Source organism: Sorex araneus, chromosome 4 (assembly GCF_027595985.1).
Source record: "Sorex araneus isolate mSorAra2 chromosome 4, mSorAra2.pri, whole genome shotgun sequence".
Classification (NCBI taxonomy): domain Eukaryota; kingdom Metazoa; phylum Chordata; class Mammalia; order Eulipotyphla; family Soricidae; genus Sorex; species Sorex araneus.
This window is the reverse complement of record NC_073305.1, coordinates 36,653,013-36,667,566: the sequence shown is the minus strand read 5'-3', so window position 1 is coordinate 36,667,566 and position 14,554 is coordinate 36,653,013. Positions and strand designations below refer to the sequence as shown.

The window sequence follows — 14,554 nt, the reverse complement described above, 5'->3', positions numbered from 1 at the left end:
TAAGGAGAAAAATTATGTACAAGGAACAGCGGGACGCTGGTGGAATCTCGAGCCGGAGCCGATACCAGCGCAAGACCCTCGGTTCCAGAGACTGCTTGCAGATACTCTACAAGTCTATCAACTAAGCCAGAGCCCCACGCCTGCTGATGACGGGAAATAACCATCCTTTTCGGTTTTTTTTTCCCTTGTCAGGCAGCGTGGAGATTACTAAGACAGGCGTGAACTCGGTGGCGCGGGGCAAGGGGGAAAAAGAAAAACTATGTAACAAACAGCGGGACTTAATATCTCTATATTCTTAGCAATGGAGAACTATCAAATGCCTCCTTGGCAATAGGACTGCTTTTCTTTTTTGGGGGAAACCCCAACAACGGTAGTGAGTTGTGTGTTGAAACATGGAATGTAATCGAAATAAGGCGTAAACGAAGTGAAACATATCATGTGCAAGGGTTGGGACTGGGGAGGTGGGAGGGGGCAGCAGGTATACTGGGGGGGTTGGTGATGGAAAATGGGCACTAGTGAAGGGAAGGGTGTTTGAGAACTGTATAACCGACATAATCCTGAGAACTATGTAACCCTCCACATGGTGATTCAATAAAATTAAAAAAAAAAAAAAAAAAAAAAAAAAGAATACACATATGTATGACAGAAAATACTTCTCTTTACAGATTATTTAATAAGTGACAACACTTAAAACAGTGCCTGGCACAGTTAAGTAATAAATGCATTTAGCTACAGTAAACTATGGACATGTACCACTTCCAAGAGCCCAATTTAATGGGAAAGATCACAGTTCCTATAGAGGCTTCCCGACACAGGCTACTGTGATGAACACACATTAAACACCAGACCCTGATCACCAATAAGGAATGGAACCAGTAGACGGTGGCCATTATAGAAAAGGCCAACCACACCACAGTCATTCAATGCTAAATATCTGGTATGTGGATTTTTAATTGCTACAGGAGTTAGAAAAGATAAAGGACATTATGATTAAGAATGATAAATGGGGCTGGGAATAGCTCAGTAGGCTGGAGTACATGTTTTGCATGCCATGAGACATGGGTTCAATACCCAGTACCACACAGACCTCAAGCACCTTCATTAGCAAACCTGGAGCACTGAGCTAGGAGTAGTCCACCAGTACCTCCAGATATACCCTCACTTTCCTCTACCCCCAAAAAGAACAAAAAGTGAGAGGCTGAAGATCAAGTGGCAGAGTACATGCCTTGCATGTGTGAGCCCTGGGCTTGATACCTAGAACCACACAGCTCCCCAAGACCCACGATTGTGACCCTTGCAGCAGCAGCAGCAGCAGCAGCAGCAGCAACAAAAAGCCTGTCCAATAAAAAGGGCTCCACAGAGGACCAGAGCCTCACCTTCATTGGCGGATATTTGTGGTAAGGAGCTGCCCCTGTGGCCAGTTCAATTGCCGTGATCCCAAAACTCCAGATGTCAGCTTTGAAATCGTAACCTCGAACCTATAAAAACAAAGAGACATATGTGACTACTTTTATCATACCACAGTACTTTTTTGGGCAGGGGAGGGGAGGCAATGGTGGCAGGGATAAAACCTGGAAACTCACAGGTGAAGCAGGGTTTCTACCCTAAGCTGTTTGGGTCCCTAAGAGCACTTTTAAAAGTAGCCAAGGGCTGGGCTAGAGCAATAGTACAGAAGGTAGGGCATTTGCTTTGCAAGCAGCTGACCCAGGTTCAATCCCCAGCACCACAGGGTCCCCCAGGCTCAGTGGGAGTGATTCCCGAGCACAGAGCCAGGAGTAAGCCCTGACCACTGCCAGTGTAGCCCCAAAACAAAGTAGTCAAGGACTGGGGCGTGGCTCGAATGGTAGAGTACATCATACACATGCACGGCCCTGGCTTTTATCCCCAGCACCATATGACCCCTGTGATCCCTGAACACCACAAGTGTCCCTGTATGCCCTACCAAAAAAAGGGGAGGGAGGCAGAGCAGCCAAAAGCTAAATAATACAGTGTACTGCAACACTCTGCGTTATTCCCTGGCTGCTTAAATGATCTTATTCTACTCTTTAGGTAGTCTCTGATGTAAGTTCAGCCCGGCAAGCTACCGAGAGTATTGAACCCGCGCGGCAGAGCCTGGCAAGCTACCCGTGCGTATTGGATATGCCAAAAAGAGTAACAATAAGTCTCTCAATGAGAGACGTTACTGATGCCCGCTCGAACAAATCGATGAGCAACGGGATGACAGTGACAATGACAGTGACTATTCTTTTAAATTTTTGTAACAAAAAACTAAATTACTTGAAAAAGATGAAAACAGTACCTGTTCCATGACTTCAGGTGCCATCCAGCAAGGTGTGCCCACAAAAGTCTTCCGGACTTTATTTCGGGTAATATCGCCACCGGTTGCTAAAAAGGCACTAACCCCAAAGTCTGCAATAGAGCAGGACAACAAGGCATTAGAAGTAGAGTAACTAAGACAAAATGGACAGGAAAATAATATAATTAGCTATTAATGGTCCTAATTCCAAACAACATGGCACTTCCTCTTCTTTCTGTTGAGTATCTTGACTAAATTAAGATACCAGTATCTTATTTGTTGCCAGTATCTGTTGCCAGTATCATATTTCATTTTTTTTTTACCCCCAAGAGAACCTCCAGTTTTCCTCCAGTTTCAATCAATTCTTTTAGTCTTTCCGGAAATGCTGTATTATTAAACAATAATTCCATCTTGCCTACACTCCCCAGGGTCTGATAAACATCCTATTTTGTTTCTGTGATTTTGACTGTATAAAATACTACAGATAAAATGCATTTTAGAGGATTTGTCTTATTGTCACTGGCTTATTTCATTAGCATATCCTCAGGGTTTACCCAATTAATAATAAATATATTATTATTTTATTATATATTATTATTATATATTATCAGAATCTCTTTTGCAGGGCTGAAAATATTCTATGTTTATATCGATGCCACATTTTGCTTCTACAATCAACTGAAAATGTACATCCCATGCTTTAGCCATTAGGACCAACGGTGCTATGACAGTGGGCATGTGTAAACAGCTCTTCCAGGCCCTGCCCTTAATTTTCAGAACTGCTGGATCGTGTGGTAATCTTAGTTTTAACTGTTTGGGAGAACATCAGACTGTTTTCCACAGTTACTATCCCACTTTAACTTTCAACCAACAAGACACAAAGATTCTGATTTTGCCATATCCTCACCAAAACGGGCCACTTATTAATTTTATCATTCGGATACACCTCATTGTAATTTTGATGTGCATTTCCATGGTGATTTTTGATCTTGAATCTCTTTTCATGTACTTTCTGATAATTTTTATTTCCTCATTGGAAAAATGTATTAGGGGGGGCTCTGGGGGCCATACCCAGCAATACTCGGGCATTACTCCTTAGCTCTGCACTCAGGAATTACTCCTGGCAGTGCTAGGGTGACCATATGGGATGCTGGGGAACAAACCCGGGTTGGCCACATGCAAGACAAATGTTCTGCCTGCTGTACTGCCACTCCAGCCCCTGGAGAAATGTTAAGTCACTTTTTAATGCATTATTTCTCAGACTGAGTTTCAGAAGTTCTTTATGAATTCTGGGTATGTCCCCTATTAGTAAAGATCTGTCATTTTTTTCTCCCACTCTGTGGGTTGCCTTTTGATTCAATAGCAAAGTATTTTGATGCACAAATGTTTTTATTGTTTTAAGATCCATTTTCTCTATTTTTATTTTTCTCCCTGTGCCTTTGACAAGAATCCATTGCCAAATTAAATACTAATCTCTTTTTTTTTTTTTTTTTTTGCTTTTTGGGTCACACCCAACAATGCACAGGGGCTACTCCTGGCTCATGCACTCAGGAATCACCCCTGGCGGTGCTCAGGGGACCATATGGGGTGCTGGGATTTGAACCCGGGTCGGCCACGTGCAAGGCAAACGCCCTACCCGCTGTGCTATCACTCCGGCCCCAAATACTAATCTCTTGACCTCTTATTTCCTTCTAAGAAAGAGCCAGACTTCCTTCATTCAGTCACTCATTTTGGGGCCATACCCAGCAGTGCTCGGCTCTGTGCTCAGAGTCTGCTCCAAGCAGTGCTCAGGAAGACCATGCAGTGCTAGGGATCAGACCTGGGGCTCTGTATGCAACGCATGTGCTCCAGCCTGGTGAGCTATCTCTCCAGTCCCCTTCTGGAGTTCTATTTCAGATTTTGCGTTTATACATCCAGTTAGAGATAGTATTAGATGGCAGTCCATGCAACCTCATTATTTTTCCAAGAAAATACCTAGTTATTACCAAAACTCTTTGTTAAAACAACTGCTGCAGTTCCAGTGGTAGAGCACGATCGCCAACACCACCTGATGCAGTCCTGGTGGGACCCAACTGGGCTTCAGTACTGCTAGGAATGGCCTGAGGCACCACCACCTCTGAGCCCCCAAATAATAAAAAAATTAAACATTGTATGGGTCAGAAAGGGACTACATGTTTGCACATGGAGAACCTGGGCTTGACCTCTAGCACCACATATAGGTCCCAGAGCCTGCCAGGAGTAAGCTCTGGGAACCAGCAGGTGTGGTGCCCCCCTTCAAAAAATACAACATAAAAAAAAAAAAGTGGGATTTTGAAAAGGATTGCACCAAATTTATACAGAGTACACTGGGTAGTATTGACATTTTAACATTAAGTTTTCCAGTTCACGAACATGGAATGTGTTTTCCTTCATTTTTTATGAGCAATGTTTTCTACTTTTCATTGTACATGTCATTTTACCCTCTTGATTAAGCTGATTCTTAACTATTGATTTTTCTTGGGGGCTATTATTTGTAAATGTAATTGTTTTTATAATTTCCTTCCAGATAGTTTGTTGTTAGTTTAAGGAAATAAAAATGACTTCTGTGTAGTACCTTTGTAACCTGCTTTATTAAACAATTTCTTAGCACAAATCATTTTGTTGAGTGTGTGAAATGTTTTGAGTTTTCTACATAAAATAACATCATGCCACCTGAAGATAAAATATAATTGTACTTCTTCCTAATTAGAATATCCAGTATTGTGCTGAATGAGCATAAGGAACACAAATAAATAAAGCTTTTTGCTCTGTTCCTGGTCTTAGAGGAAAGTTTTCCCTTTGATGAAAGACAATGATATTCACTGTGGGCTTAAATATGGTTTCTAGTTATTCAAGGAAGTTGCTCAAGGAATATCCTTGAGGATGCTTCCTTCTCTTCCTAGTTTGCTGTGTATTTTTGTCAGGAAAAGGTGTGAATTTTCTCAAATGCTTTTCAACATTTACTGAGATAGATGATCATGTGGATTTTTCCCCCATTCACTCTACTATCATGTCAGTTTTCATGTTCTCACTACAAAGGGGGCGGGGGAGCCTACTAGATCATAGTGTATAAGCCACTTCATATCTCCTGGCTTTTATTCACTACTATTTTGCTAAGAACTTTTGCATAAAAAGTCCACACAAGAGATTGTTCTGAAGTTTCCCTGGATGTCTGTATCTTTCTTTGGTATCGTGGTCACACGAGTCTTTTACCAAGTGCTAGGAAGCATTCCCTCCTTCTTCAAATTTCTGAAGAATCTGAGGAGGTTATTAGTTGTAAAATGTTCGGCAGAATTCATCAACAAAGTCCTCAGACGCAGGACTTTTCTTCTGTCAAGTGATTTGGATTACTGATTCAATCTCCTTACTAGTTGTAGTGCTATTTCCTTGTGATTCAGTCTTGGTAGGCTTTGTGGTTCAAGGAATTTGTACATTGTGTCTACATCATTCAATTTGTTGGAGTACCACTGCTCCTACTGTGCTTTTAATTTCTGTATAATCAGTACTAATATCCCTATCTTCCATCCTAATTTTAGCTTTCAATATACTTAAAAATTTGTCCAAGTTTTGAAAGAACCAACATTTTTTTTAAATTTCTTTGGTCACACCCGGCAATACACAGGGGTTACTCCTGGCTCTGCACTCAGGAATTGCTCCTGGCGGTGCTCAGGGGACCATATGGGATGCTGGGAATCGAACCCGGGTCGGCTTCGTGCAAGGCAAACACCCTACCCGCTGTGCTATCACTCCAGCCCCATGAAAGAACCAACTTTTGATTTCAATGATTTCTACTTTTTCATTTCTTTCATCTCTGACTTATTTTATGTCAGCTCTAATCTCTATTTCTTTCTTCCTATGTTTAGTAGTTTAGTTTCATCCTTTAACGTATTTTCTTTCTTTCCTCCCCTTCCCCCCTTCCCTTGTTACTACTACTGAGATGTAGGGTAATATCTAGGTGATATTAGATACTGCCCACTAGGTGCACACTAGGTGAGGAGCTCAGGAGTTACACACACTCTTTGCAATGCTCATGCACTTGACTAGAGGAAGCCCTGAGTCACACATTTTGCTAGAGAGTGCCAGAGGTTGACCGTGTGGTGAGGTGTCATGGATCAAACTTGTGGCCTTACACATGGTAATGCAGGTATTCTACCACGGACTCACATCCCAGGGTCCTCTTTTTCTCTGGGGGCCCGGCAACCTGGCAGCACTGAGGGCTTACTCTTGGCTGTGTGTTCAGGAATCACTCCTGGCAGGGCTCAGGGGACCATAAGGGATGTAAGGGAATGAACCTGGGTCCACTACATGCAAGACAAGCACCTACCCACTCAACTAATTTTCTGTTCCCCCTCTTTATTGTATTTTAATGTGTTTATAGCTATTCATTTGCTCCTGTGTCCCTTAAGTTTTGGTTGCTATTTCCACTTTCAGTTGTTTAGAAGTATATTCTAATTTTCCTTGTGAAGTCCTCTGTGAGCCAGTGGTTAAATGGCTCCAAAATTTTGTAAAGTTTCTAGGTTTACTTATATTATTGATTTCTAATATTAGTCCACTGTGATTATAATTTGTATAATACCTATTTTTTAAGTATACTGATTTGGTTTGTGGACTAACATATGGTCTATCCTGGAAAAGTGTATCTGCCATACACACTTAGAAAATGTGTATTGCTGTGGGATAAAGCATTCTGTATGTATCCCTTAGATCTAGTTGGTATCAGTTATTGAAATCTTCAATTTCTTTTTCTTCTGTTTGGTTATTCAATCCATCATTAAGTGTGAGATACTGACATTTCCACCTACTACAGCGGAGTTTGTTTCTCCTTTTAGTTGTTAGGTTTTACTTTATGTATTTTATCAGCATATCATCTTGCTGCACTGAGCCTTTCACTAACACTTAACACTTGAACCCAGGATGTGGTTAGGGGAAGGGTGCATGCCTCACAAGTGTGAGTTCTGGGTTCCCAACCTGAGCATTCAAAATTTAAAAATGTAATGTGCTTCTTTGTAACTTATAACATGTTTATAAGTCTGTTACATTTAATAGCAGTATAGCCATTCCTGCTCTCTTTCACTATTTACATCCAGTATCTCCTTTCCCTTCTTTCCTGTCTCGGGAATTTTACATAATTTTCTTATAGCTATATATTGGATGATGTCGGGGTTGGCTTGGTTTGATTTGGGGGCCATACCTGGCGGTGCTCAAGGCTTAAATCTGGTTCCACACTCAGGGATCACCACAGGGTTCTTAGGAACCATATGCAGTCCCAGGATTGAACAGGGGTCAGCCATGTGCTAGGTAAGTGCATTAACACCTGTTATGCACTCTCGTGCTCTCTGGCACTGGGTCATGTGTTTTTATCCACTATGAGTTTTGATTGGTGAGTTTAACCCATTAAAGTCATTTCTGAGAAGGAGGGTCTTCCTTCACTTTGTGAGTGCTCAATTTGGTCTTGTTTTCATGCTTTTGGGCTATATCCAGTGGTGCCCAGGGCTTATTCCTGGTGGGCTCAGGGACCATTTGGCATACCGGGGACTGAACCCAAGTTGGCCCCATGCAAGGCAGGCACCCCATCTGCTGTACTATTTATCTGGCTCCTCCCTTTGCTTTTTCCCCCTCTATATGCCTTACAGCTTCTTTGTGATTCACTTACCGTATTTTGTGTTTTGTTGATTTTCACACTTCCCTTTGTACAGCAATTTTCTTTGTGATTATCACGAGGATGACACCATTATAAAGTTATAAACTAATTATCCATTTTGTTTGGTTTTTGTGTCTTAACTGGCAGTGCTCTGGACATCTCCTGGCTCGGTGTTCTGGAGAGGCTGCAAGTGGTGCTTGGGAGGCCATATGGTGCTGGGGATCAAGCCCAGGCCTCCAGCACGCAAAGCATTCACTCCAGTCCACCGAGCTCTCTCTCTGGCACTGATGCTATTTTGAATTTATACCAGCTTAACTCCAATACCAGACAACAACTGTTTCTTTAACTCTCTTCCTACCCTATTTGGATACTGGGGATGGAGGGTGGGGGAGGAGGAGGTTGGAGAATTACATATCAATAAATACAGCATGTGCCCTGAAGCCAACAATAATTCTTTGAAATACATTAGGCTCTAAAAGTATGCAGAAAAAATAAGGGGTTATAAACCAAGGGTTATAACTAGAAATTGAATTTCTAGTCCAATAATTGTTTTAATGTCTTAGACCCCTTAGACAGATAGGTAACAAGAGAGCAGTTACAAATCACTGCTGCAGTAACACTAGCTTTTATACTTGCCCATACATTTACCTTTATTGAGATCTTTACTTCTTCAAACTGCTTCAGGTTAGTGTCTAGTATCCTTTCATTTCACTTGCAGGAATCCCTTGGTATTTCTTGCAGGGCAGGTCTAGTGGCAACAAACTCCCTCAGCTTTTAGCTGTAAATGTCTTTGGCATCTCCCTCATTTCTGAAGTCAGTTATGCTGAACATAGGATTCTTGATTAACAATTTTTTTCTTTTTAGCACTTTGAACACACCAGTCCACTGCCTCTAGGCCTCCGAAGCATCTGATGAGAAATACGCTGCTAACAATATTGAGGATTCCTTGAATGGAGGAGTTGCTCTTCTCCTGCTCCTTTAGAGTTTTTCTCTTTGTGTTTCATTTATTTATTTATTTATTTATTTATTTATTTTAATTATACCTCACTCTTATTCTCTGCTATCCATTATGTTCTGTGCAACTGGCTCTTATTCTCACCATGTTTTTTCACAAACATTTTAGATCGAGTGATTCCTGGACAAGAAACCAAAGCAGAATCGTCCCATTCCCCAGTACATTTGTGTGAAAAGTGGAAATTAAATCAAGTACAACTCCAAGAGAAGACACTGGAGAAGAACGAGGCGGGGTTTAGAAGGAGTCATGTGAGATGACACACATAGCAATGTCGTATCAGAATGACAACCATCTTGCCATACTGTGCAGAAAACACCACTTACATTTGGGCATATTTTTATTAGGAAATTGTTTTTCTCTTTGCATGCTTCTCGCGCTAGCAGGCTAATTCAGTAATAAGCATATGAGAAAATAAAAGTCACTACAATGTGGGTCTCTTCTGAGTTCATCTTGATCTTTCTGAGTGTTCAGAACTGTTGCACCAAACCATCAAATTCTGACATTAAAGACAAAATTAAGCTTTCACATATTCTTTCTAGCCCCACCCCCTCGACTTTTCCTTTCCAACTCATGAAGTTTGTATGTTGTTCTGCTCGACAGAGTCTGTGGGTTCAGTTTCTTTGGCTGTTGCTCACTTCAATCTTTTTCCTTTTGATCACTCAGACTTGATGATCTCTATCATTCTTTCTTCAAGTTCTCGGATTCTGTCTTCTACCAGCTCGAATCGACATTTCAATCCCTTTGAGTGAAGCTTGCATTTCACAACACAAGTAATTATGATTTCAAGCTCCAGAACTCTCTTTTAGATTTTCTCCCTTTACTGTTGATTTCATTTTGTTCACAGTTTCCTTAATTTTCTCCTTGTCTTCCTTTAGTTCTTTAAGTATCATCTTTGAGACCAGTTTTAAATTCTTTGTTTAGGAGACCGGTCACCAGGTCTTTTTAAAGGCATATTATTTCTTTCCAATAGCCTATACTTTCCTGTTTCATTGTATGTTGTGTCTTTTTTTTTTAATTGGACATTAGAAATTAATAAGGTGGTAACTCTGAGATTCTATTATTTCTTCAGAGTCTGCTGGGTTTTGTTAAAGGTTGTTTTGGATTTGAAGCTTATTTCTGAACATTGTCTCTGTACCAGGCATTACCTGAGTGTAAACTTAAGGTCTTCTCAGGTCTTTTCTGTTCCTTTTTTATGGTCATGGGTAGTCACTTTCCATCTTATCCCTGTATCTGAAGTTATTTTTTTAGAGTGCTAGTCTTTAACATCTGGTTCCAAAAAGGGAAGAGGAGGAAAATGAAGACAAAGAAAAAAGTGCAGGCCTTTTATTAGGTCCCCTGGAAGTCACTTTGAAGAGGGGAAGGAGACAAAACAACCAAGGCTGTGGCTTCTTCATCTGCACCTCTGTCATCAAAAGCAACAATCAGTGGTCATAGCACAGATTACTGATATTTGGAGGACAAAGTCTTATTTGACTACCACGACTCCTGCCAGACGTTGTCAGCTGCTCCAAAACCAGATACCTGCCACCTGACTGAGAAGAAGAGGGTGGGCAGCAGGTACTGATAAAAGCTGGAACTGACTCAAAAATCAACCACAATTTACCAACCTAACCTTTCCCTGGTGTTGGTACATCTTCCACAGACTGCTGAGCTCTAAAGAGGTCATTATCAGACTCTGCCAGTCCGATTTCTGTCTAGGTTCGAAGGCAGATTCCTATCTGGTATCTTTAAAGAATCCTTTCTTCATTAAGGATTCACCCAAGTTTGTCTCCCTAAATAATATCATACAATCATGCCTGGTTTTGAACTCATCTGAATGAGTTCACTTTATATATCTTATATATATAAAGTATATATAAAATATATATTATATTTAAAATATACTTTTATCACCTTATATATTCTGTTTATGTGTCTTTCACCCTGTTCTTTTAATGACTTCATAAATAGCTGTGATTCTATTCATTTATATAACTTAAGAGTATTCAAACATAGAAATTATGATCCATTTATTGATGAAGGATATTAGAATAAAGGATTATATCAAATATTTAAGGGTTATGAGCACTAATACACAAATAAGCAGAGCTCCTCTAGCTATATGTCTAGCAAAGTTTTAGAGTATGTATGCACATGTGCACTGTCAGTAAAATGGCACCTGAGAGACAGCCCAAAGGGCTGGAGTGCATGCTTTGCATGCAGAACTCCTGGGTTCAATCCCCAGCATCGCATGGTCCCCTGGGCACAGTGTCAGGAATAGCCCCTGAGAACTGACAGGTGTGGCCCCAAAAATATATAAACAAATTAATGGTTATGCCAATGATTACGAGTATCAGAGAAGTCCTTGTTCCACACCCACACTGACAAGTAGTACCATCAGACGTATGACCTGTCAGTCAGTCTAAAGTAGAATCACACAATTACTTTGAATGGATTTCCGGTGACTCTGAACACCTTTCATTATATTTATATGTAATGTGTCATTGGATGCTCCTATACCAATCTCCTGCCTCCTCCCTTTCTTTTTTTTTCTTTTTTTGGTCTCGTGTGCTGGGAGGATCAAACCCAGGGCCACAAACATACAAAGCACAGGCTCCATGACTGAGCCCTCTCTTGTCCATTTTATTCTGAGTTTTCCTTATTGAGCTTCTTATAGATTCTAAACTTGAGCCCTTTGTTAGTTATTCAAGCAGCAGATATCTTCTCTAGTCTATGGCTTGCCATTTTACTGATGAGAAGCCATTTGTTCCTCATTATATGAATACATGCTGCTACTTTGAAAGCAGCCAAATATCTTCTCCTTTATGTCAGAGCTTTACGAGGTACCACCAAAATAATTCCTTACCTCAGGGCATGATGATATGGACCTCAATGAACTTCTAAAAGGTGATAAAATTATTTAATTTGGGGTGATCGTCTTCTTCCTATGAGACACCTGACCGTTCGTGGACCCACAGCAGTGTGAGACCAACCTAAGCGCAGGCATTCCAGGACCACAGCCTGGAGGAGGGGGTGCCCCGTCGGGATAGCCACATTTGGCAGGCACCGGATTCCAAGTCTTCAGCACTGAATATGCCCACAGTGTCCTCCACCTTGCAGAGAGGCCTCATCCAAATGACAAACCTCCCATTTCTCTAGGACAGAAACAGTTCTGTATTACCTCTCTATCATATATTTACTCTGAAACACAATGCGATTTCTTGACTGCTTTCCTTCAAAGTAAAAGACTAAATGCTCTGAGAATCCAAAGCAGAAGGCCCTAATGAGGATGAGTGACAGATCACTGGAAGGGAATGATCAATGGTTAGAGAAACATCTCAGGTGAAAATGAGGAGAAAGGACTAGAGGACTCCTGGGGGCAGCAGGGATGTGGCGACAAAGTGCTTAGAGCTGGTCCAGGGAACAGGAGCAAGACTAAGAAAACATAAAAGCCGTGTGATTTCACTGACAAGCACACAGGAATCAAAAGAAATACCAACTGTTACCTGCAATCTGCACCGAGCCATCTTCTCCAAGAAGAATATTTCCAGCTTTCACATCTCTGTCAATTAAAAAAAAAGTTACATATTTTAAAAAGAATCAATTTTTTTGAGTCACACAATTAATAGCAATTATTTACTACATTCATCACAATGGCAATATTTCTATGCTTCATGTTGCATGAAAGGGCACTAAGGCCAACAGAACAAATTCAAATTATTAGTACTCTGTACTAAAATCCAAACATCGTAAATAAAAAGCTACTATGAAATATAGCATCTTACCCTATCTAGAAGACTACTGTATTGAAGAATCTAGAAAACCCTCTAACTTTCATAAATTACATTTCTTTAGATCAGAGAAATAGTACAATGGGTAAAGTGCTCACCGTGCAAAACAGTCAACCCAAGTTCGATCCCCAAAACCCAATATGGACCCCTAAGCCCTGACAGGAGTGATCCCTGAGTACATAGCCAGGAATAAGCCCTGAAAAACTATATATATATATATATATATATATGTATGTGTGTGTATACACACATACATATAATGTGTGTATTTATGTATATATATATAGATACACACATACATACATATATACATACATACATATATATATATGTTCTCTAAGCCATAATACATAATCAGCATTTTAAAATGAGGCAGGATAGGGGCTAAAGCAATAGCACAGCAGGTAGGGCGTTTGCCTTGCATGCGACCGACCTGGGTTCGATTCCCAGCATCCCATATGGTCCCCTGAGCACCACCAGCAGTAATTCCTGAGTGCAGAGCCAGGAGTAACCCCTGAGCACTGCTGGGTATGACCCAAAAAGCAAAATAAATAAACAAATAAATAAAATGAGGCAGGATAGTAACGGGATACAGAATTTGCCTTACACGTGGCCAATCCCAGTTTGATCTCCAGCTTCACATATGGTCCACTAGGAACTGCCAAGAGTGAACCCTGAATGCTGCTGTAGTCGCCCCGCCAAACCAAGTTTTATGATTAAAAATAAATATAGCCTATTAAATAAAGATCCAGTTCTCGAAAATAGCCAAGAAAGAAAACCCTGGCTAGCTCCCGAGAGCCTTGTCTGCAGCACAGAGCCTAACCCCCCATGCCTGCATGGGCCCAGCCTCAGGTCTTCCACGTGGACACAGAAAATCATTCCCTGGTGAACAATGAGCACCAGTCTCCTAACTGACGAGCAGCACCGCTTACGTAGGGAACAACACAACCCTGAACAGACACTGAAGTAGAAATTGTGCGATTATTCTCTACTTTATTTATATCCAAGCAATTCGCAGGATCTTTTATCGGAGACTGACCTAGAATGAAGACTGCATGATCCACCCAACAAACCTAACGTGTAACGTGTCTGACTCAGGACACTACAGGCAGGAGAAAACTGAGGACAATCTCTTCCGTCTCTGACAAAGACCATTCAGCTGAGTCAAACAGTAGTTCTCAATTCCCTCTAGTGAGCTCATCTGGAGTAATATCCGCAAAATAAAAATATTCATATTGTTTAGCCACTTCCTCCTGTTTTTTTGCAATTGGCTGTGAGTTAGTACAGATCATTCTTTTTCTTTTTGGAAAGGATGGGTTTGGTGCTGCAGCCAGCAGTTCTCAGGGCTTGCTCCTGGCTGTCCTCAGGGATCACTCCTGGTGGGGTGCTCTTGGGGGGACTATAAAGGGTTCCAAGGATTGAACCCGGGTCAGCCATATGCAAGGCAAGTGCCCTATATGCTGTACTATAACTCTGGTCCCATCACTCTCATTTTACTGTGTTATATCTAGGCTTTATCTTATTACATTTTTATATTATCTGCAATCACATAATTTAGGATTAGGAGCTCTATCAGAGATTCATCTGCCAATCTTATGTCACTGAAGAGAAGACACCCTTCTCAAGTCCTTTTGAAGAACAGAATACTCATTTCATCAATCCAATACGTGACTTAAATCTTTGTTTCACCTTCCTCATTATCTCACCGTTCAATTCCCACCCTCAAAAAGACCAGCTGAATTGTGGCATTGCTTATTTAATATTAACACTAGTGAATATTAATATGTAACAATCTCCACCTAAATAATTTTGGT

General features: G+C 40.9%; 1 protein-coding gene across 1 annotated transcript in view; it reads right to left on the bottom strand.

Annotated features, from left to right (window-relative positions):
• The window catches only part of OXSR1 (oxidative stress responsive kinase 1), an 83,036-nt gene that overhangs the window by 26,586 nt on the left and 41,896 nt on the right, over window positions 1-14,554 (bottom strand). Inside the window, exons 5-7 of the mRNA XM_055135531.1 lie at window positions 12,456-12,511; window positions 2,300-2,409; window positions 1,377-1,478 (exon numbers count right to left, since the gene is read on the bottom strand). Of these exons, the coding sequence (XP_054991506.1) occupies window positions 1,377-1,478; window positions 2,300-2,409; window positions 12,456-12,511 (268 nt within the window). The remainder of the gene's footprint in view (window positions 1-1,376; window positions 1,479-2,299; window positions 2,410-12,455; window positions 12,512-14,554) is intronic.